At 37.8% G+C, this 22,996-nt stretch overlaps 2 protein-coding genes across 2 annotated transcripts in view; one reads left to right on the top strand and one right to left on the bottom strand.

The window, feature by feature from the left end:
* The window catches only part of LOC115437017 (E3 ubiquitin-protein ligase TRIM39-like), a 760,370-nt gene that overhangs the window by 327,052 nt on the left and 410,322 nt on the right, over positions 1-22,996 (bottom strand). The gene's annotated exons all lie outside the window — the stretch shown is intronic.
* The window catches only part of LOC115437023 (kinesin-1 heavy chain-like), a 54,087-nt gene that overhangs the window by 28,683 nt on the left and 2,408 nt on the right, over positions 1-22,996 (top strand). Inside the window, 15 exon segments of the mRNA XM_030160089.1 lie at positions 2,683-2,828; positions 2,935-3,083; positions 5,044-5,231; positions 7,526-7,594; positions 7,935-8,141; positions 9,174-9,317; positions 10,497-10,688; positions 10,970-11,087; positions 14,621-14,676; positions 17,253-17,362; positions 18,652-18,753; positions 18,847-18,907; positions 20,886-20,957; positions 21,079-21,183; positions 21,287-21,503. Of these exon segments, the coding sequence (XP_030015949.1) occupies positions 2,683-2,828; positions 2,935-3,083; positions 5,044-5,231; positions 7,526-7,594; positions 7,935-8,141; positions 9,174-9,317; positions 10,497-10,688; positions 10,970-11,087; positions 14,621-14,676; positions 17,253-17,362; positions 18,652-18,753; positions 18,847-18,907; positions 20,886-20,957; positions 21,079-21,183; positions 21,287-21,503 (1,936 nt within the window).

Here is a 22,996-nt window from a genome sequence, read left to right as displayed (position 1 = left end):
AGTCATTAAATAGATTTTGTGAAAATTAAGGCCTTAATTAGCATTAAAAAGCATTAAATTTGATGTCCAAAGGCATTAAAACATTAAATACGCTTGATGGAAAAAAAGCATCGTTATTCACAATTTTATTTTTATTATATAAACATGTAATAATTTCGATCAGAAGTATAGTGTGATGATTGACAGGCTGAACCCTTTAATTGACTATTGTTTATGGCTGATACACAAAGTCACAACACCGTATGCTTGGTTATGCAACGTGCTGTGAGTGTGTTTATGCTGTGGCAAAAGAACGGAGGGAATATTAGCAAATGTGGGAAAAATGGGAAAATGCAAGTTTCAGCAGAAGTCATTGGACGAGGAACTATTCAGAACCTGATTAAAGCCTGTGGACAGTAAATGTATATATAAAACTATATATAAAACTGTATCTGCAGTTGGACATGGGCATTAAATGTGTTTAAAGTGGCATTAAAAAGCATTAAATTAGATTTGCTGATACCTGCAGAAACCCTGATTTAGTTACTAAACTGGAGCTCTGTCAATTATACTCGGTATTTACTGGATGAGTTTCATGCAAGTGTAAGACTTGTACCATTCAGGAGAGAGAACTACTGTTATATGAATGTGACACTGTCTTTTTTCCGGTAAAAGGGAATGTCATCTATTTTCTGTCTGTTTTGAAATTGCAAATCTAATGTTAATATTTCACAGAGAGCCTTGCATCATGTTTGTAGCATTACTGCTGCTTGGCTCGATTTAGAACCTGGCAGTACGTCAGGCTAAATGAAGTCACACTTATGTTCAACTTGTCTCACTGTATGAAAGATGGAAGATGAACATTGACACGGAAGTTTGATTCAGTCCCATTGTAGTGCTTAAAGAGGATAATGGGAATTATTTAGTCGTACATTATCTGAGTTGACAAGGTGAACGAGTTATATGGATGCAAATGCTTTAGTTCTAATGTGGATGCAGTGGAGGTGGATACGGGAAATGCTGAAGATGGAGAAATGCAGCTGCTGTGCAGAAGGAAGCCACAGTTGGTCTAAACCACAGGTGTCAAACATGCGGCCTGGGGGCCAAAACTGGCCCGCCAAAGGTTCCAATTTGGCCCGTGGGATAAATTTGTGAAATGTAAAAATTACACTGAAGATATTAACAGTCAAGGATGTTCAAATCATTTTAGGTCAATTTAATCTAAAGTGGGTCAGACCAGTAAAATACTATCATAATAACTTATAAATAATAAAAAAAAAGCTATTTTTTCCTCTTTTAGTGTAAACAAAGTAAAATTACGCAAAAATGTTTACATTTACAGACCAGCCTTTTACAAAAAAATTGAATAACCTGAACAAATAAGAACAGCCTGAAATGTCTTAAGTGAAGTCTGTGGAATTGTACCAATATTCTGCCTGTTCCTAAATGTTTTGTGTATTTGTAGCTCCACTGTGATCTGTACGTTGTGACGCACATGTATAAATGGTAAACTCTGGTGCAGTATTGTTAAAATTGCACTTAATTTTCTTCACAATTTTCAGGTTGTTCATATATTTTTATGTTATGTTCAAGTACAGTTCATAGATGTAAACATTTTCATTACGGAATTTTACTTTTTTTTACTGAAAAACATAGAGAAAACTTTGGAGTTGATGTTATGTATAAGTTGTTATCAATCAAACTTTATTTCTATAACACTTTTCATACATGGTACATGTAGCACAAAGTGCTTCACAACAAAACCCCCCACTGTCCTGCGGTTGCAAATAAAAATACAAGCAACAAAGTAAAGTTTACAGTAAGGGTTTAATTAAAAGCTAGACTAAAAAGATAAGTTTTAAGTTTACTTTTAAAAATATGAACCCTGGCAGCGGACCTCAGGTCCTCAGGTCGGCTGTTCCATAGTTTGGGGCCATAAAAGCTGAATGAGGCCTCACCACGGGTCTTAGTGTGGACTCCAGGAACAGTTAAGAGATTACTACCTGAGGACCTGAGGGTCCGAGAGGGCTCATATGTTAAAAGCAAATCAGATAAATAAATAAATCCTATTATTTTACTGGTCTGGCCCACTGTAGATCATAATAGGCTGGATGTGACCCCTGAACTAAAATGAGTTTGACAGCCCTGTAGAGCTGCAACCGATTAATCGGTTAGGTGCTTGAAGCGAATGCAAAAACTCACAATTCAATTTATCGACTCAAATTGATTGAAGGGAAATATTCTATTGCAGTTTTCCTGAATTGAAGCTTTTTTGTGCGTCACAATAATCATCCGTGTGAAACACAACAGTGGAACCAATGTTTAACAGCAGAGAAATGAAGGAAACAAAGCTGTGATTCAGGAGAACTGTGGTTGAATGATTTTTTTGGATCACTTTGAGTTGATTAATTAGTTCCAGCTCTACACCCCTGGTCTAAACCAACGTGGGGCACCACAGAGGGATGAGGCAGGCTGGAGGTAGAAATGAATATTCAGATGACTGTTGTGTTTCTGCTTCCTGCTGTCAGAGTATTCCAGTATTATCTCCAGAATTCATAGGTGTCCAGGAATGAATGCACAACACACAAGATAAACCCTACAAAAACCTGTGGCATTTTAGTAAATCACACGTCCATAAAAGTCCAGATAATGTTCAGTTCATTATGTTTATACATGTTTTTTGTGTGTGTGTGTGTGTGCTAGGCTTACATCCCATATCGAGACAGCAAGATGACCCGTATTCTGCAGGACTCCCTGGGTGGTAACTGTCGGACCACCATCGTCATCTGCTGCTCACCTTCCTCCTTTAATGAGGCTGAAACCAAATCCACCCTCATGTTCGGACAGAGGTGAGTTGATGTGTGTAAAAATGCACAAACGCTGTGTGTAAGGGACTGATTAGAGTACAAACAAGTCATCAGAGTGGAATATAAAAGCTGCCGTTTCTGCACGTAGAGCAAAGACCATCAAGAACACTGTGACGGTGAACATCGAGCTGACGGCAGAGCAGTGGAAACAGAAGTATGAGAGGGAGAAGGAGAAGAACAAGACCCTGAGGAACACCATCACTTGGCTGGAGAATGAGCTGAACCGCTGGAGGAACGGTGAGACAGTCTGCTTCACATCACGTCTGTCCAGGACAGAGGTGTCAAACATGCGGCCCGGGGACTTGATCTGGCCCGCCAAAGGGTCCAGTCTGGGCCCTGGGATGAATTTATTAAATGCAAAAATTACACTGAAGATATTAATCATTTTAGTTCAGGTTCCACATTCAGACCAATTTAATCTCAAGTGGGCCGGACCAGTAAAATACTATCATGGTATCCTATAAACCAGGGGTCTCAAACATGCGGCCCTGGGTCCAAACTTGGCCCGCCAAAGGTTCCAATGTGGGATGAATTTGCAAAGTGTAAAAATTCCATAGTCAAGGCTGTCAAATTCATTTTAGTTCAGGTTCCACATACAGATTGATATGATCTCAAGTAAAATGAAAGCATAAAAACCTACAAAAAAGAATGACTCCAGATTTTCTGCTCGGTTTGATGTGAAAAAAACATGACATTATGTCTATAAATAATGACAACTTCAAATTTTTGTCTTGGTTTTAATGCAAAAAATAACATTAAATTATGAAAATACTTACATTTACAAACTATCCTGTAACAATAAAATGTGAATAACCTGAACAAATATGACCAACCTGAAATGTCTAAAGAAAATTCAGCCCAGTTTGAACTCTTTTCTTCCTGTTCCTCAGTGTTTAGTGTTTTTGTAGATCTGATCCAGAATGCACATGGACTAATGAGAAGTGGAGGCAGAAGACTGTTAAAATTGCACTGATTTTTCTTCAAAAATTTCAGTTTTTTCAGGTTATTCACATCTTTTTTTGTTTGAATAGTTTATAAAAGTAAGTATTTTCATAAATTAATGGGGTTTTATGCACCAAAACAAAGACAAAAATTTGAAGTTATTATTTATAGGTTATTATGGTATTATTTCACTGGCCCGGTCCACTGGGGATCAAATCTGGCTGAATGTGGAACCTGAAAGAAAATGAGTTTGAGAGCCCAGCTATAAATAGTCACAACTCTTTCTCTTTGTAAATGTAAATATTTTCATGTAATTTTACTGTATTTACACTAAAACAAACTATCATTTCACAAAAATGCGAATAACCTGAACAAATATGAACATTTTCAAATATCTGAAGTGTAATTGTACCAGTATTCTGCCTGTTATTAAATGTTTTGTGTATTTGTGGATCCACTGGGATCTGTACATTGTAATTACCTCCGCCAAGGAGGTTATGTTTTTGCCAGGGTTTGTTTGTTTGTTTGTCTGTTTGTTTGTCTGTCCGTTAGTGTGCAACATAACTCAAAAAGTTATGGACAGATTTGGATGAAATTTTCAGGGTTTGTTGGAAATGGGATAAGGAAGAAATTATTAAATTTTGGTGGTGATCGGGGGTGGGGGGGCCCATGGGGGGGGCCACTGATCAGCCTTGGCGGAGGTCTGCGCTCTCCGAGTGCTTCTAGTTTACATGTGTAAATGATAAACTGAGACAGAATATTGTTAAAATTGCACTTAGTTTTCGTAAGTAATTTCAGTTCATGCTATTCACATTGTTTTAAAGGATAGTTGGTAGATATAAACATTTTCATGGCATAATTTAAATTTTTTCTCTCTAAAACTTGGAGGAAAGTTTGGAGTTGACACTGTTTGTATATTATTCTGTTATTATTTCACTGGTCCGGCCCACTGCAGATCAAATTTAGCTTAATGTGGAACTGAACTAACATGAGTTTGACAGCCCTGGTCTAGGACTAAAGCCACAGGTCGACAACTTTTTTTTTTTTTTTTAAATTAGTGATAGTTAACAAGACAATGTGGACAGAAAAACAACAACAGTAACACATAAACAAAGGGAAAATCAAACAAATAAACAAATCAAAAACAACGACAGAGTATTGACAAACAACGACGACACAATATTACAATGAAAAAGATCATAAATGTAAATCCCAACTAAACAGGTCGATAACCTCTGAACCTATGTGTCCTCAGGTGAGAGTGTTCCAGTCGAGGAGCAGTTTGATAAAGAGAAGGCCAACGCCGAGGTGCTGGCTCTGGACAATATACTCAACGAAAAGCCGGCGTCCACGCCCAACGTGCCTGGTGTTCGTCTCACAGATGTGGAGAAGGACAAGTGTGAGGCTGAACTGGCCAAGCTCTACAAACAGCTGGACGACAAGGTGAGGAAACACACCAAGCGAATGGGTAATGTGGATGTTTTCTGAAGCTAATGTCCCTTCACTGGTTATTAGATCCTCCAAATCGAGGTTCAAGGGACAGTTTTTATTTGCCCAAAAATAGGTTGGGTTTTAGTTATAGACCACGCCCTTTTTACCATATGTAGAACATTATTCTAGTCACGTTTAGGGCTGTGTATCGGCAAGAATCTGGTGATATGATACAAATCACAATACCAGGATCATGATATGATATATCACGATATATCACAATACCATTAAAAAGGCAATTTTTTGTTTCTTTTTTTTTTTAAATGATTATTTCCTTGAAGGATTGAATTACACCAGAAATATGGACAAATACTAAACACACTTTTATTTAGTCACGACAGGATCTAATGCTTTATCACAAAATTTTCCTGTGTTAAAACTGAAATTCAGTTTTACAGACATTCCAGTTTCAGATCCTGTTCAAATGTTCATATCCTATTAGTTCAGAACTAACATCAGAACAGGATTTTTGTGCAATCCCAAAAAAGGAACTAACATTATTTAATAAAAGAGTGCTAAATAATAATAAATAAAATATAAACAAAAAACAAAAATGAACCTCCACAATATCTGCATTTGAACTAATACCTAAAAATATCGATACAGTACTTTTTAATATTGATACAGTATTGTGAAATAAAGTATCGTGACATATTGCTGAACCAATATTTTCTTACAGCCCTAATTATTAATAGATATCGTAGGCCAATCAAACTCAAATTTGGCTCATATTGATCATCCAAAATTAAGTTGGAATCTTTTGTATGTTGTGTCGTTTATTTGCTTTATTATATAACAGAGGATTGGGGGGATTTCAGGGATATACATTTGCTGTCGGCCCATTATTATCAAGTTGTGTGTTAGCATCCACACAAACTGTTTTTCCCTTTGTATTTGTGAAGATGAGACTTGGGTTTTCACCCGTGTCTAAAATCACAAAACAAAGGCAGAGTATGTGGAGCTGCTGTCGTACACATGACAGGATCCACTCACTAATCCTTGGATTGACTGCTACGACAGGGGATTAGAGAAATGCATTTTTGTTTGTTTGTTTTTGTTCCCAAATTGGTTTTGGAGGCGTGAGAGAAGAGATTAAGGTTATTGTTTAGTCAGAAATGAACTGTTCATTTTAAACCCGCATATGTTTGATTGACAGTTTCAATGAATATTGAGAGTCGGCTGACTCTGAGGAGTTGGTTTGAATGGAAAAGTGAACTTTGGATTGGATGTAGTGCAGTACTTTTTCCAAAGTGATAACTTAGTCCACTGCACATCTGTTTCAAGTACCCATGTCATTCACTGCCATTAATACCATTTAAAAACAAACATTAATAAAAACATGTACAAACAATGTCCTTTTTTCAGTAAATTTACAGAAAGGATCTTTAATTTTCAAACATTCACTAGTTTTTATTTAGTTGATATTGTTGTATTAATATAGTTCTTGACACAGATCTCACTAAGTATAGCTTTGAAGCTTTAAGATATACTGTGAATTCCACTGAAACCTATTCATCACTGCAGTAATTATCCAATGGATGCATTTTCTGAGTTAAATCCTGGTGGAGACTTTTTAGGCTGGACAGTGTATATGTATTTACACGTAAAGTACAAAGATTTTGTATCTCACAAAAATAAATAGTTTTTATCCAACTGCCATAAGACTGCTCAGCAAAAGTTGAGGGAATGAAGTGCAATACAGAATGTGCAACAATAGGTGCAATAGTGACCCCTCCATCGTGCAGTATTTTTTTTTACCTTTACTAACTTATTTATTTTAGTGCAGTTTGTAATATTTTATCATATATATGGGGGGTTTTTTTGTAGGTGTTTTTAAGATTTTTTTTTTCTGTTTTTATTTCGTGCTGTGCATTTTGCTGTTTCGTTCTGTAACAGCATCTGGGATGTTTTTATTGAACGGCAATCAATAAATCTGAATCTGAATATATCAATGATGACATTTAATTCACTACTTACTAGATATTTGGAGTTGTGCTGTAGGATTTTGCTGGATTTTTCCCACAGACTTTACAAAAGGTTTTGACATTCATTTCAAAACAAATCCATGATGAGAATCAGGAGGTGACATTGGTATGGGATGACCCTGAGGTGAACAGTTCAATGAAATCAGACAGATGTCAGAGAAATGCAAATGGTCATAAACAAGTGCAGCTGTCGTTTATTTTAAGGCTGACCTTCTGGAGCTCCTGTCGGTGCTGACATTGCTTTGTCTTTGCTCCTCACAGGATGAGGAGATCAACCAGCAGAGCCAGCTGGCTGAGAAGCTGAAGCAGCAGATGCTGGACCAGGAGGAGGTCAGTACCCGACGCCTTACACCGGACACCTCTGCTCTCTATCATTGTTTCACTGCAGTCTGTTTTCAGTTTAATATGAATGTATAAAGGGTTTAATTAATGAATGTACCGACTGTCAGGAACCGTAGATGTAGATCCACCTCTCATTAAACAGACAAAGAATTAAGCCCTCAATCTCCGAGGACTTAATTCTTTAAAAAACTTGAGAAGAAAAGGAGTAAAAAGCATGTGAGGGAGGAAATTGAAAGTGTAAATAGCTGGTTCTTCCATATATTATCAGAGAAGTCGTCCAACAGTTTAACATCAACAGCACATGCACAATCCTTTCCTTCACTGGCAGCTTCTAGCCTCCTCCCGCCGGGACCATGAGAACCTCCAGGCCGAGCTGAACCGTCTGCAGGCAGAGAACGAAGCCTCCAAAGAGGAGGTGAAGGAGGTGCTGCAGGCCCTGGAGGAGCTGGCCGTCAACTACGACCAGAAGAGCCAGGAGGTGGAGGACAAGACCAAGGAGTTCGAAGCCATCAGCGAGGAGCTCAGCCAGAAATCAGTGAGCTGTGGACACAGACACACAGACCAAACCACAGACCAAAGTACAGACCCACCCACAGACCAAACCACAGACAGACCCACAGACCAAACCACAGACTGACCCACAGACCAAACGACAGACCATACCACAGACTGACCCACAGACCAAACCAGAGACTGACACACAGACAGACCCACAGACCAAACCACAGACTGACCCACAGACCAAACCACAGACACACCCACAGACAACAACCACAGACACACCCACAGACCAAACCACAGACCAAAGTACAGACCAAACCACAGACAAGAACCACAGACCCACAGACACACCCACAGACCAAACCACAGACTGACCCACAGACCAAACGACAGACCATACCACAGACTGACCCACAGACCAAACCAGAGACTGACACACAGACCAAACCACAGACCAAAGTACAGACCCACCTGCAGACCCTCAGACCGACCCATTTAGAAGAACTCCTGATCCATGTGAATGTCTGTCTGAAATGGACAGTAGAACTCTGTCAGTGTTTGTTTTTATTATCATCACATTTACTTGAGCTTATAATTTTATTTAGTCTTTCACTGTGATGTACATGGACACTTTGTTTCCAAATGTCTGTGATTTGATTCTACAACATGAAGTGCACCAAGAGTAATGCAGATACTAGGTGTAAATGATGGAAAAGTTCTAGGAAAAAAAAAAAAAACTGACTCATGTGGACATGACCTTAGTTGTTGTAGGTTTTTGTATAATTTGTGCCCTTGTTTGCCTGAATGACGCAAAAAGTACAATAATGTAGTTAAATCTACTTTACAATTATCTGTAATTTAAAATTGTAAATGAATCCCAGGGTAGGCGGGGTATCAGTGAGGAGGAGGGGCAAAGGGTTGTACAGTGTAGTTATTAGTAAGCTCCGCCTACTATTTCACTATTTCAACATTTTATTTATACTCCCGTTAACAAATTGATTTTTCACTGTTAAGTTTGGTTTTAGTCTGAATTTTCACTTTTTCCCCTTTTCTAAACCCTCCATAGTCCATCCTGTCGTCTCTGGACTCTGAGCTCCAGAAGCTGAAGGAGATGTCCAACCACCAGAAGAAGAGGGTAACCGAGATGATGTCATCACTGCTCAAAGACCTAGCTGAGATCGGCATCGCCGTCGGTAGCAATGACATCAAGGTACCAGACGTGTGTTTTTTTTTGTGTCACTATGGCAACAGCATGTTGTAACATGAGCCTCCAAACGGTTGGAATCATTTAGTGAAGGATGCTGTAACCAGACAGACTATTATGGGGGATGTTTTTGACAGAATACATGTGAGAGTTTCATGATTCAGTCTAAAGTCTGTTCAAGTGTAAAATACAATTATATTTAGGGGTGTAAGAAAATATTGGTTCTGCAATATATCACGATATTTCATTTCACAATACTGTATCGGTATTTAAAAAGTACTGTATCAATATTTTTAGGTATTTATTCAAATGCAGATATTGTGGAGGTTCATTTTAGTTTTTTAGTTTTTCTTTATATTTTCTTTATTGTTTAACACTCTTTTATTAAATAATGTTAGTTCCTTTGTTGGGATTGAACTAAAATAATGTTGTGATGTTAGTTGTGAACTAATAGAATCTGAACATTTGAACAGGATCTGAAACTGGAATGTCTGTAAAACAGAATTTCAGTTTGAACACAGGAACATTTTGTGATAGAACATTAGATCCTGTTTGGATCAAATAAAAATGCGTTTAGTATTTGTGCAGATTTCTGGTGGAATTCAGCTCTTCAAGGAAATAATCATTTATAAAAAAGAAACAAAAAATTGCCTTTTTAACAGTATCATTATATATCACGATACATTGTATCATGATCCTAGTATTGTGATTTGTATCGTATCTGCAGATTCTTGCTGATACACAGCCCTAATTATATTGAAGTCTAAAACAGATGATTTTAACATTATGAAGTAAACATTAAGTTTATGATTACGCATTAACTTCAGTCTGTCTTTGATGTTGATACATTGATTACACCACAACAGAACAATGAATATGAGACCAAGATGGAACTAAGAGGCACTCATGCAAAGACACAGGCCCAATAAATGAATTTACTTTGTAACTCTGAGTCTCTTTCGTTCATATACTTCAGACTGTTTTTAACTATTTAGATGCAGTTTGAATTTGCTTTGATTAAATGTGGCTCAGCTGAGATCTGCAGAAACTGGACTCAAACGCATGAAGAAATGAATAATTAATGCATCGTCTTTGTTACTGTGTTCAAACACTGCATGTTTTTGTTTTTTTTCTTCTATGTGTGAATGCCTTCTTTGAGTCTTGCTTTTTTATTTATCCTTCCAGCAACATGAGGGAGGAAGTGGCCTGATAGACGAGGAGTTCACAGTGGCACGTCTGTACATTAGTAAGATGAAGTCTGAAGTGAAGTCAATGGTGAAACGCTGTAAGCAGCTGGAGAGCACCCAGTCCGAGAGCAACAAGAAGATGGACGAGAACGAGAAGGAGCTGGCCGCCTGCCAGCTGCGCATCTCACAGGTGTGGACACGTTAACACACTGACACTCTACCAGACTCCCTGTAGTGGAATAGAACAAGTGGGCGGTCCATCTGGGACGCCCTTGACCCTGCCCAGCAGTTTGTACAATATGTACTAGACAAATATATTATCAATATGATAATTAAAGAAATATATATAATAAGAGTGTAAAAATATAGTTGTGTGTATGATGATTTTGTGGTTTTAAGGTGGAGTTAAACAGTTTGACGACCACAGGCAGGAATAACAGGAATAAAAGAGTATTTGTTTTGCACTTGCAGCATGAGGCTAAAATCAAGTCCCTGACGGAGTACCTGCAGAACGTGGAGCAGAAGAAGAGGCAGCTGGAGGAGAACGTCGACTCACTCAACGAGGAGCTGGTGAAGCTCAGCGCTCAGGGTATGTGTCCAAACAAACCAGGACATGCAACATTTAGCACCAGAGACGAGCGCCGTTTAGGATTTGGACGTGTTCGGACCTAAATCACCAGCTACAGAGGCTAATGCAGGAGAAGGGTGTTCTAGAACAGGGGTGTCAAACATGTGGCCCGGGCCCAAATGCAGCCCCCCAAAGGTTCCAGTCCGGCCCCTGGGATGAATTTACAGAGTGCAAAAATTCCACAGTCAAGGCCGTCAAATTCATTATAATTCAGGTTCCACATACAGACCAATCTGATCTACAGTCAAATAATAACAGCAGAAGAACCGACAACAAATAATGACTCCAGATTTTGTTCTCGGTTTGATGTGAAAAAAATATTACACTATGCCTATAAATGACAACTTGAAATATTTGACTTTGTTTTAGTGCAAAAAATAACATTAAATTATCAAAATATTCATATTTACAAACTATCCTGTAACAATAAAATGTGAATAACCTGAACAAATATGAACAACCTGATTTTTGTGATTTAGTGATTTATTCCGAACATGCAATGAAATTTAACATAAATGCACTAGCAAAACATACATAATAATACAAATATCAAGAATCATAACAATTTTAGACAGAAGAAAAGCACAATAGTTCCATTTACATTTACCCGAAAAGGGGTGGGAAGAAGTGCAACTGATTTAATCCCACCCCCTCTCCCTACAATATTATTAATGATACATGTCCCTCTTCCTTTCACATTACTCCTGTATATTTATATATCTATTCACACACACACACACACACACACACACACACTCTCATTCATCCATATACACATATATGCGTTTATACATATACACAAGATACAAATACACATATAATCTTTTACCAATGCCTTTCTTAGTTGTGCTGATGAATAAATAAATAACAACTAACTCAAGGAAGGAAATATATACATAAACAACAGTGAACCTGAAATGTCTGTATTAAATTCAGTCCAGTTTGAACTCTTTTCTTCCTGTTCCTCAGTGTTTAGTGTCTTTGTAGATCTGATCCAGAATGCACATGGACTAATGAGAAGTGGAGGCAGAAGATTGTTAAAATTGCACTTACTTTTCTGAAGAAATTTCAGTTTTTTCAGGTTATTCACATCTTTTTTGATGGATAGTTCATAAAAGTAAATATTTTCATAGTTTTGTGGGGGGTTTTTGCACTAAAACAAAGACAAATTTGCCAGTTGTCATTATTTATAGGTTATTCTGTTATTTCACTAGTCCGGCCCACTAAAGAGTAAATCAGGCTGAATGTGGAACCTGAAAGAAAATGAGTTTGAGAACCCTGTTCTAGAAACTGCTGTACGGCAGGTGAAGCGATAGTTCCATAACTTCTGCACTTCAGTGTCATTTTGCCTTTTATTATACTGAATATCAGTTTACTTTGCACTTACACTTTAATTCTCCAGGACTATATACACCGTAGATATACCAGGAATTCATTCCCTCCGTCTGAGATTTTTGTCAAACCGATTTCTCAGACAAGATTCACCCTATTCTTATCAAACTGGACACAGTTGTTCTTCACCACTAGGAGGCGCAGTGCACAGTCTGGTGGCTGAATTTCTATTTATTTATTAATTTATGTATTTATACAAATTTTTTGAAAATTTTAACGTATAAGATTTGTCCAACTAATTTCTCTGACACTATTCACCTGATTCTTTTCAAATTTCACTTACATGTTCTTTACTTGTGCCTTTCTCCCACTTTTTGGACAATTAAAAAACTTTTGAAAAGTGTTTACAAAAGATTTAAAGTTAAGACTTTAACATAAATATATTTAAAAAGAGGTGTAAAAAATGGTTTCTAAATAGATATACGGAAGATGAGGAATAAAAATAGTATTGTCTCAAATACCAGTTGTGGTTCTTGGAATTAAAAGAGTAATTTGAATTTCAGAGATTTTCATATGTGTGAGTGGATTACAGTGAGGACAAATGTGAAGTCTAGATGGACTGGGATTGTGGGGGTGAAATTATGGGTTATGGGTTAAGTTATCCACTCCTTTGGTGAAGGGTGAAGTAAAAAAAAAAAAGTACCTTATGTTAAAAATTAATCAGAAATATTGAATTGAGATGGTAAATATGATTTTGTTGTTGTTTATTTTTATTATTATTATTATTATTTAATTTTTTATCATTATGGTGTGAATGCTCAGTGCTGTTCACATTTAAGTTGATGTATGCAGTGTATTAGGTGAAAAGGAGAGGCAAAAAAATAACATTTTGCTTCTAGCCGATTCCTTTTTTGGTTTGTTTTTGAATGAATGAATGAAATCTTTATTTCGAACATGTAGACCGTGAAATCAAAACAAAAATCAACCAACAAAATATAAGTACTGGTACATAAATGATTGATAAGCAAACAAATAACAAAATGAATAAATAATAGTAATAGTAATAGTAAATAAATAATAATAACAACAAGAATAATATAAATTAAACAAATGAAATGAAATTATACATGCTCGAAAAGGAGTAGGAAGAAGTATAAACTTATGTACTCCTCCCCCCAATTTATATTCCTTATGATCATTATATAGCAATTGTTATTTTGTATGAATATTAATATAACAACAACAGTAATAATAATAATAATACAACAATATCACACATCCTTTTTCCTATATACGCTAATATGATAATACCCATTTACAACTTTTCCCACCAGATAGTAATACCAGGTATTAATAAAAACTAAAAAGAACAAAAACAAAACAAACAAAAAACAAACAGAAACACATATACATATATGATATAAACACATATAATATTCTATATTGTCCTATATAGTAATAATATGTTCATAAATCCATATTTAAACTAGATATTATCAGCTATTTTTATGTTTATTACGATTAATGCACTAAGTACAATGATGTAAAACCAAAAATAAATTCATTCATTCATTCAAGACTTTAAATGAATCCCTGGATAGGCGGGGTATCAGTGAGTAGGAGGGACTAAATGTTGTGTGACCAGGCGGGGTATTATTAAGCTCCGCCTACGTTTTTCAATGGTATACTTCTAATTTATTGTTTTTAGTTTGTTTACTCTTGTGTTCTGTTTTTTTTAATGTGACCTGCTGCTGCTGCTGCACTATAATTTCCAGTTTGGGATCAATAAAGTACATCTATGGATCGCTGTCTCTGGTTTATCCCATATTTAACTGGTCCATACTGAGGTCCCGGTCTGAGGAACTCGTCAGTTCTCCAGCAGAAGCAGTTCTTATACCAGTCCCTACCAAAACAGTGCTCCTTTAATGTTTTCTGTATTAAGTAAAAGTGTTTCTGTCATAGTAAGAAAAGCTTGTACTGATGTCAAGTTTCCTCAGCTAGTTTCAGATTTATAGAGAATAACCTTTTGTTTAAATGTAAACTCTAAAACCTCATTTCCATCATCTCTGGGTTCTTTGTGTTCTGACCCGGCTGCATCTGCACAGAACAGCTTATTACCCCCCACCCCCGATGGCATTAACTCGTATTTTTGGATTTTACAGAGAAAGTTCACGCGATGGAGAAAGAGAATGAGATCCAGACTGCAAATGAAGTGAAGGTACGTGTCCTGACCCCTGAACCAGACCATAGACTCACACCGCTGAGCTCTGAAAAGGAGTCCGTCACATTTTCATATCAATGACTTACTGCCTTTTTAGGTGTGTGCCAAGGTTATTATCGTTAACGAAAACTAATGAAATGACCAAAACTAGAATTGTAAAAACATTTCTGTTAACTGAAATAAATAAAAACTGTAATTAAAAGAAAAAAAATGATAACTAACTGGAACTGTATTGTGTGCTTACAAAACTAACCAAAACATATAGAAATTATGGATAAAATTCCCTCGTTTTCATTTTTGTCAGTGTCGGACTGATATGAAATAGATTTATTTTGCTCTTGCAATTTTAGCTAGCGACACTATACGACACCTCATCGTCCATCACTTCTCGTCATTTGTCATTTAGAGTCCTGTCTGGGATTTGTTTGAATACGACGGCGAGGAAGATAAAACATAGGAAAAAACTAAAGCTAATAGTAAAACTAAACTAAAACTAAGCATTTAGAAAAAAATGAAAACTAATAAAAACTAGGAAACCTGCACTAAAAATCAAATAAAATGAACTGAATTAGAGGGAAAAAAAGTCAAAACTAAATACAACTAAACTAAAATGAAAAATCCAAAACTATTAGAACCTTGGTGTGTGCAATGAAAAAAGTGTATAGGTTTAGTATTTGAAAAACATTCCAAAGTTAAAATGCAGAAACATTTACAGTTGAACAAAAGATCTTGACAGAATCATAGACTCAGAACAGTTTTACTTACTGTAGTCTTTTTTTTTTTTTTTTATTTCTATGTTACACCTTTTTGCTCATTGTTTTTTGAATACCGTCAGACAACAAATCCACTATTTCGACAACTAAGAATATTAAAATTTCAACATCTGGTAGAGTACAGTATATTACAAATCATGTTCAAACCAAATAGAGAGTCTGCCGGTCAATATTCAACACAAATTTGAAAAAAAGGATAAGTCAGTACAATCTAAAAGGATTAGACATCTTTAAAAAAAAAAAAAAAAAAAAAAAATTCAGGACGAGGATGACGGAAGGTTGTATGTCTGTGAAGGGAATCAACTTATGGAACAACTTAAACGATGAAACAAAGGCAATTAAATCAAAGAACACATTTAAAAAGACAATCAAATCTAAAATGTTGAGTAAATATGATGAAATGGACAGAGTTTATTTTTGATATGTATATAACTGCTAAGAAATGGACAGTTTATTTGGATTTGTGTATTGTTATGAAATAGGCAGTTTATTTTGATGTGAAATGCTGTTGTGAAATGAACAGTCTATCCTTGATATGTACAGCATTTTTGTGTTTAGTATTTAGTCAGAATTTAGTCTGATATGTGTAGGATTTGTTGAGTTACTTATGGATCTGACATGGGAATTTAGTATAGGTGGAAGGATGGAGTACCGGGGTGGGAGGTTATAAATTAAACTTGATCTCGCTCCTTTTCAAATGTGTTCCTTTCTTTTTCTATAAATAGAATAGAATAGAATGTCTTTATTGTCCTTGTACAGGTACAACGAAATTTTAAAAAGTGCAATCGTCCTAGGTGCCATAAAAAAGTATAAATAATGTATATAAAAGAGTATTAAAACTAAAATATAAAAGAAAAACCCTGACATCATAAATATCTAAAAAAAAAAAAAAAAAAAGGTAGCATAAAAAAGAGTGTTACTCGAAGTATAAAAGACACATAAAACATCATCATATGCTCTTATATAATCTCATATAATCTGTTTGTTGTTTGGTTTTAATGTTATATTCAAAATTAGGGATGTAACGATTACCGGTATAAGGATAAACGGCGGTAAAATTGCAGATGGTTAGTATTACCGTTTAAATTCTAATTATCATGATAACTGTGTTTGATTACCGCAATTTTAGGGGAAAAAATCCTATGTAAAGATCTACTTTTATGTCAAAATTTTGGGTGTAGTTTTAATTTATTACAATTTTAATTTTCTATACCTCATATTTGGAACCAATATTCACTTTTAAAGTCTTTGAAAAGGTTCGTTAAGCATCTGTGTGTTATTTATGCAATAAATTATTATATACATTTTTCAAATCAGATTTTATATATATATATTTTTGTGTTTTCTGTCCTTATGTGTTGATATAGTAGGTTAAAGTGAAAAAAATAATAGGCAGATGATATAGATGAAGTTGTGCTGAAAAAACAGTTCCCAAACATGGGTATAATAAACATTTGTTTCTATAGTATATAAAGGCAAAATCAAATGGACTGAAAAACAGACAGAATAGACTCAGACCACTAAGGGTTAATATTGGAATGTTTCTGCCAAGAGAAAGTGCATTGTACCAATTATTTTATTTGTTTTTTTTGTTTGTTTGTTTGTTTTTTCCCTAATACAACTTGGTTAAATTATTTCGGTGTGTGTATTAGTACTTTTTGAACATTTTGAGCACAATTTCAACAATACCGTGATAATAATGATAACTATTTTGGTCACAATAACCGTGATATGAAATTTTTATTTCGTTACATTTCTGTTTGAAATAAACAAATGCTTCATATGTGTGTTTGTGCACAGGAGGCTGTGGAGAAGCAGATTCACTCCCACCGTGAAGCCCACCAGAAGCAGATCAGCAGCCTGAGGGATGAGCTGGACAACAAGGAGAAGCTGATCACTGAGCTGCAAGAGTGAGTCTGCACCGATGACCACCACTCAGACCTAAAGCTTTATATGTTTAAGTAGATCCAAGGGTAACGCAGGAGAGAGACAACACACCACAACCACAGTAGGTCAGTCCACTACAGTTCACTGTGGTTTGGGCCTTTGGTCACATGGCACTGGCGTTGTCGGTGCATGAAACGGTATTTTTGTAGAACGGGTCCCAGAGCGTAAACATGTCCTAGCTCCGCCCCCCTGGTGTTGGCTCCACCCCCCTGGTGTTGGCATTTGGATAGGACCAACACCACTGTATGGAAACCATGACGACCATAGGACCATGTGACCAGAAGAAGAAAACCAAGAACGGAACCTCCTGCACATGCTCAGTGCATTCTTCTGCGGTTTGAGTGTGTCCTGCCAGAGGCTCTGTCTGTGTTTGTGGACAGTTCCACATATAGGAGTGGACTACGTAGGACACTGTTGAACCCAGTTGGACCGTTTCCACCTGGACACACAGATTTAAGGAAACCATACGAGGACAGATGGCAAACTGTTAGAACCCACCAAAGAAAAATAGGAGCATTGTGGTGTGGACGTAGTCTGAACCTATCTGGACTGTAAGGCTCCGTTCACAGCAGGTCTTAATGCATAATTCGGATTTTTTCGTGAAATCTGATTTTTTTTGTGTGCTCATTCATATTACTCATTAAATGCGACTTCTATCAATTTTGAACTGAATGTGACCCTGAAGTGACCCACATGCACAAAAGAGGTCCTGATGGAATACGAGACCACGCAGACACACACTGTGTTTACAGAAGGAACACTCCTGGGACGCAGAACTGTGACGTTTGTCGCATTTCAATGACGTGAAGGTCGGATAAATGTGACCTGGCCGTTCAGATTGAAGTCACATTGAAAAATATCAGATGCGTATCAGATTTAGGACCACATATGAAAGTGGTCTGGGTCAGATTTAGGACCACATATGAAAGTGGTCAGGGTCAGATTTAGGACCACATATGAAAGTGGTCTGGGTCAGATTTAGGACCACATATGAAAGTGGTCTGGGTCAGATTAGTGCTGTTCAAACTGTCTTTAACAGATCAGATACAGGTCACATATGGACACAAAAGTTCAGATTTGGTCCACATTTACCTGCAGTGTGAACGCAGCCTCAGTCATATTGACTGTACGAAGTGCATTTGGTGGATACAGTGGGAAGAAAAACATCATCTTTTCTTATAATCAACCACAGAATACTCTCACAGGCTCCGTGTTTGGTCATGGGTTTCATCTTTTTGTCTTTGTTTCACAGTCTGAACCAGAAGATCATGCTGGAGCAGGAGAGGCTCAGAGTGGAACACGAGAAACTCAAATCCACCGACCAGGAGAAGAGCCGCAAGCTGCACGAGCTGACGTAGGTGTCCACCCACAGCCACAGTCAGACCATGTGTGATTCACACCATGTGGATGTAAAACTGAGTGTCCTTGTGTTGATGGTCTTATTCAGGGTGATGCAGGACAGAAGGGAGCAGGCCAGACAGGACCTGAAGGGTCTGGAGGAGACAGTGGTGAGTCCGTCTGAATGGAACCCAACATGAAAGAACCACCGACTGCTGAGCCGAGCTGAGCCGAGCTGAGCTGGGCTGAGCGGACATGACTTATTCTGAAGGCTATTTCTTCAGACATGTTCTCTGACAAGACTACTGGTCCGATTCATCTCAAATTTTATATGTATCTTCCTTTTGACAATGTCTACAAAGTTTTCAGAAATTTAGATTTTTAAATTTTTGGCAAAATATTAAAAATGTTTAATGTGTGTGGGTGACACAGTGGTGCAGTGGTTAACACTGGTGCCTCACAGCAAGAAGGTCCTGGGTTCCATTCCAACACCAGTCGATGAGGGTGAAGTTTGGAGTTTGTGTGGAGTTCATGCATGTTGTCTGCGTGTGTTCTTGCTGGGTACTCTGGCTCCTCCCACCATCCAAACACATGCGCTGATAGGTTAATGGGTTCATCTAAATCACCCATAGGTGTGAATGTGAGAGTGATTGATTGTCTCTATATGTTCAGTCTGTGATGAACTGGTCACATGTCCAGGGTGAACCCCGCCTTCGCCCATAAGTAGCTGGGATAGGCTCCAAGTGACCTCCATGACCCTAGTGAGGATAAAGCGGGTTCAGAAAATGAATGAATGAATGAATGAATGAATATTAAAAATGAGCCTTTACTTATAACGGTCCATATTTGGATGGTTTATAACATGTAAATGACATGGCAGAACTAGATGGCGATAACATGTTAGAGATATCAATATAGTTCCTATTGATCACTGATAGAAATCATATATGGACTTTCATTTGGGTCCATGACCTTTGACCTTCAATGACCTTGAAAGGTCAAACTCAAGGTCACCAATGTCTAGATTTCAACAATCTTCTAAACTACCTGTTGGATTCATTTCAGATTTCATACGTAGCCTCTTTGGGACAATGTCTACAAGGTTTATTCACAGTTTTGAGATATGTGGATATTCTAACTGTTCCTTTCCTTCTACTGGTCCATATTCTGAGGGTTTAGAACATGTGCATGGTTCCAGATATCAGTCTAGTTCCTACTGATCACTGATAGAAGTCATATATGGAGTGTGATTGGATGAGTTGAGTTCTCCTTTAGTGAAAGTCCCGCCCACTTCTATAGTTAGATTGATCTGCGTCCAGACCGCAGGACTGGAACACAGAACAGAACCAGGACTGGAACATAGAACAGAACCAGGACTGGAACACAGAACAGAACCAGGACTGGAACATAAAACAGAACCAGGACTGGAACACAGAACAGAACCAGGACTGGAACATAAAACAGAACCAGGACTGGAACACAGAACAGAACCAGGACTGGAACACAGACCAGAACCAGGACTGGAACATAGAACAGAACCAGGACTGGAACACAGAACAGAACCAGGACTGGAACATAGAACAGAACCAGGACTGGAACACAGAACAGAACCAGGACTGGAACACAGACCAGAACCAGGACTGGAACACAAAACAGAACCAGGACTGGAACATAGAACAGAACCAGGACTGGAACACAGACCAGAACCAGGACTGGAACACAAAACAGAACCAGGACTGGAACATAGAACAGAACCAGGACTGGAACACAGACCAGAACCAGGACTGGAACACAAAACAGAACCAGGACTGGAACATAGAACAGAACCAGGACTGGAACACAGACCAGAACCAGGACTGGAACACAAAACAGAACCAGGACTGGAACACAGATAGAACCAGGACTGGAACACAGAACAGAACCAGGACTGGAACACAGAACAGAACCAGACAACCTCACACATTCAACATAGAACAGACGCTGACGTTCAGGGACACTGGGACTGGTTTGGCTTTTAAAAGTCTACCAGTCTGATATGGGAAATATCTGAATCTGTATTTCTTCTTATTTGCTGACTGTGTTTAGATTCAGTCTGTTCCTCATTGCTCTGTGACTCAGTTTCTGATTTGTCGTCTGTTTTCGTGGCAGGCCAAGGAGCTGCAGACGCTGCACAACCTGAGGAAGCTGTTTGTCCAGGACTTGGCCACCAGAGTGAAAAAGGTGAAGCCTTACACAGTGCGCCGTACACAAGCAGCTCTACGCACAAATGTTCACTATGCTCATGAAGAGCATCGTACCCAGTTAGTAATGATGTGTGGGTGTGTGTGTGACGTGGTTGCAGAGTGCGGAGATGGACTCGGACGACACAGGAGGCAGCGCCGCTCAGAAACAGAAAATCTCCTTTCTTGAGAACAATCTTGAGCAGCTCACCAAGGTTCACAAACAGGTACGTCCATGTCGCTTCCTCACTGTTCGCTGTCTTTGGAGCTTGCGTTTCCTCCTGTAAATGACCTGAAGCGTGTTTAACCCTCTGCTGACCCCACCTCCAGCTGGTGCGTGATAATGCAGACCTGCGCTGTGAGCTTCCTAAACTGGAAAAGCGCCTTCGTGCTACGGCTGAGCGGGTCAAGGCCCTGGAATCTGCTCTGAAGGAGGCCAAGGAGAACGCCGCCCGCGACCGCAAACGATACCAGCAGGAGGTGGACCGCATCAAAGAGGCCGTCAGAGCCAAGAACATGGCCCGGAGGGGACACTCGGCCCAGATCGGTACGGAACCACCAACAGAACCACCAACAGAACCAACAACACATCTGTACCTACATGTATACAAAGCACAGAACGGAATACACCACAGGGAGGAAGAGAGGGACTTTATTTGAACACAAGAAGGCAAAAAAAAATGAACAGTTCAAACAGGACACTCCAGTATATAGAGATAAATCAACCAAAAAAAGAAACACATGTATAAATATTTCATTGTGTCTCTTTAACAAATACTTTGTCTTTAAAGTAGGAGGAAGAGGCCGAGCTTGTATGGTCCAACCCCAGTTTGACACAACTTTTCTAATCAATTCATGTATACGGTCCATACAAAGAACAGGACAGACATTAAGTCACAAAAAAGACAACAGATGATTCCATCCCATAATAACTATTACTGTTGTATTTCTGTTCATCTGTGGAAAATAAGGTTAATATACATCTGTTTACATGTTGTGATGTTCTCACACTGTTTAATATTTAGTTCTGTTCTATTTCATAAAACCACCACATGAAATGCACATCAGCACTTCACTTTATAACACGGCTGTCAAACTCATTTTCTTTCGGGGGGGGCCACATTCAGCCCAATTTAATCTGCAGTGGGCTGCACCAGTACAATAATAGCATGATAGCCAATAAATAATGACGACTCCAAATGGTTTTAGCACAAAAAATAACATTCAGTTACACCAGTATTTACATTTACAAACTATCCAAAGAAGAAGGATGTGAATAACCTGAAAAAATGAAATTTGTTAAGAAATGTAAGTATAATTTTATCAATATTCTGCCTGGATTTATCAGTTCTACATATGCATTACAGATCAGATCTACAAAGGCACAAAACATTTAGTAACAGGCTGAATATAGTTAAAATTACACTTCATTTTCTGCAGACATTGCAGGTTGTTCCTACTTGTTCAGGTTATTCACATTTTATTGTTAAAGGATAGTGTGTTAATGTAAACATTTTCATAATTCAACAGTTTCCAGGTTGTTCCATACAGCAGAAAAAGTGAAAGCTTGGTACCAGTCATGTGTCTGTCCAATTATATTAAATTCCAATCAATATTTGTTGAGTTATAAATGAAATGAAAAATGTGTGGTAAATGGGATTTTCAACGTTCAGTGTAAATGTCCACAGAGTCCACATTCCACAGTGGATGTGGACAATTTAGTTCCAGATACAAGAGATTGTTCTAAGCTATGGGTGGATCAAATTGGAGGCTAATTGGAGTTGTTTTGAATTTTTGATGAATTTTGGAAAATGTCTCAATGATGACAGATGGAAAAGTGTAGATGTTGTGACCTTGCTGTGACCTTGAACTTTGTCCTACTGGGACCAGAATGGAATGGGTTGGTCCCAGGGCCTAGGCCTATCTGTGGGGAAGATTTGGGAAAGATGGGTGGAAGAGTTTTACACTAAAGTTGAGAACAAACAAACAAACACACAAAGCAAAGTGATCCCAGTACCTCCTGGCAGAGGTAACAAATGG

The sequence above is a fragment of the Sphaeramia orbicularis genome, chromosome 17 (assembly GCF_902148855.1).
Source record: "Sphaeramia orbicularis chromosome 17, fSphaOr1.1, whole genome shotgun sequence".
NCBI classification, from domain to species: Eukaryota; Metazoa; Chordata; class Actinopteri; order Kurtiformes; family Apogonidae; genus Sphaeramia; species Sphaeramia orbicularis.
This window is presented reverse-complemented; position numbering and strand designations above follow the sequence as displayed.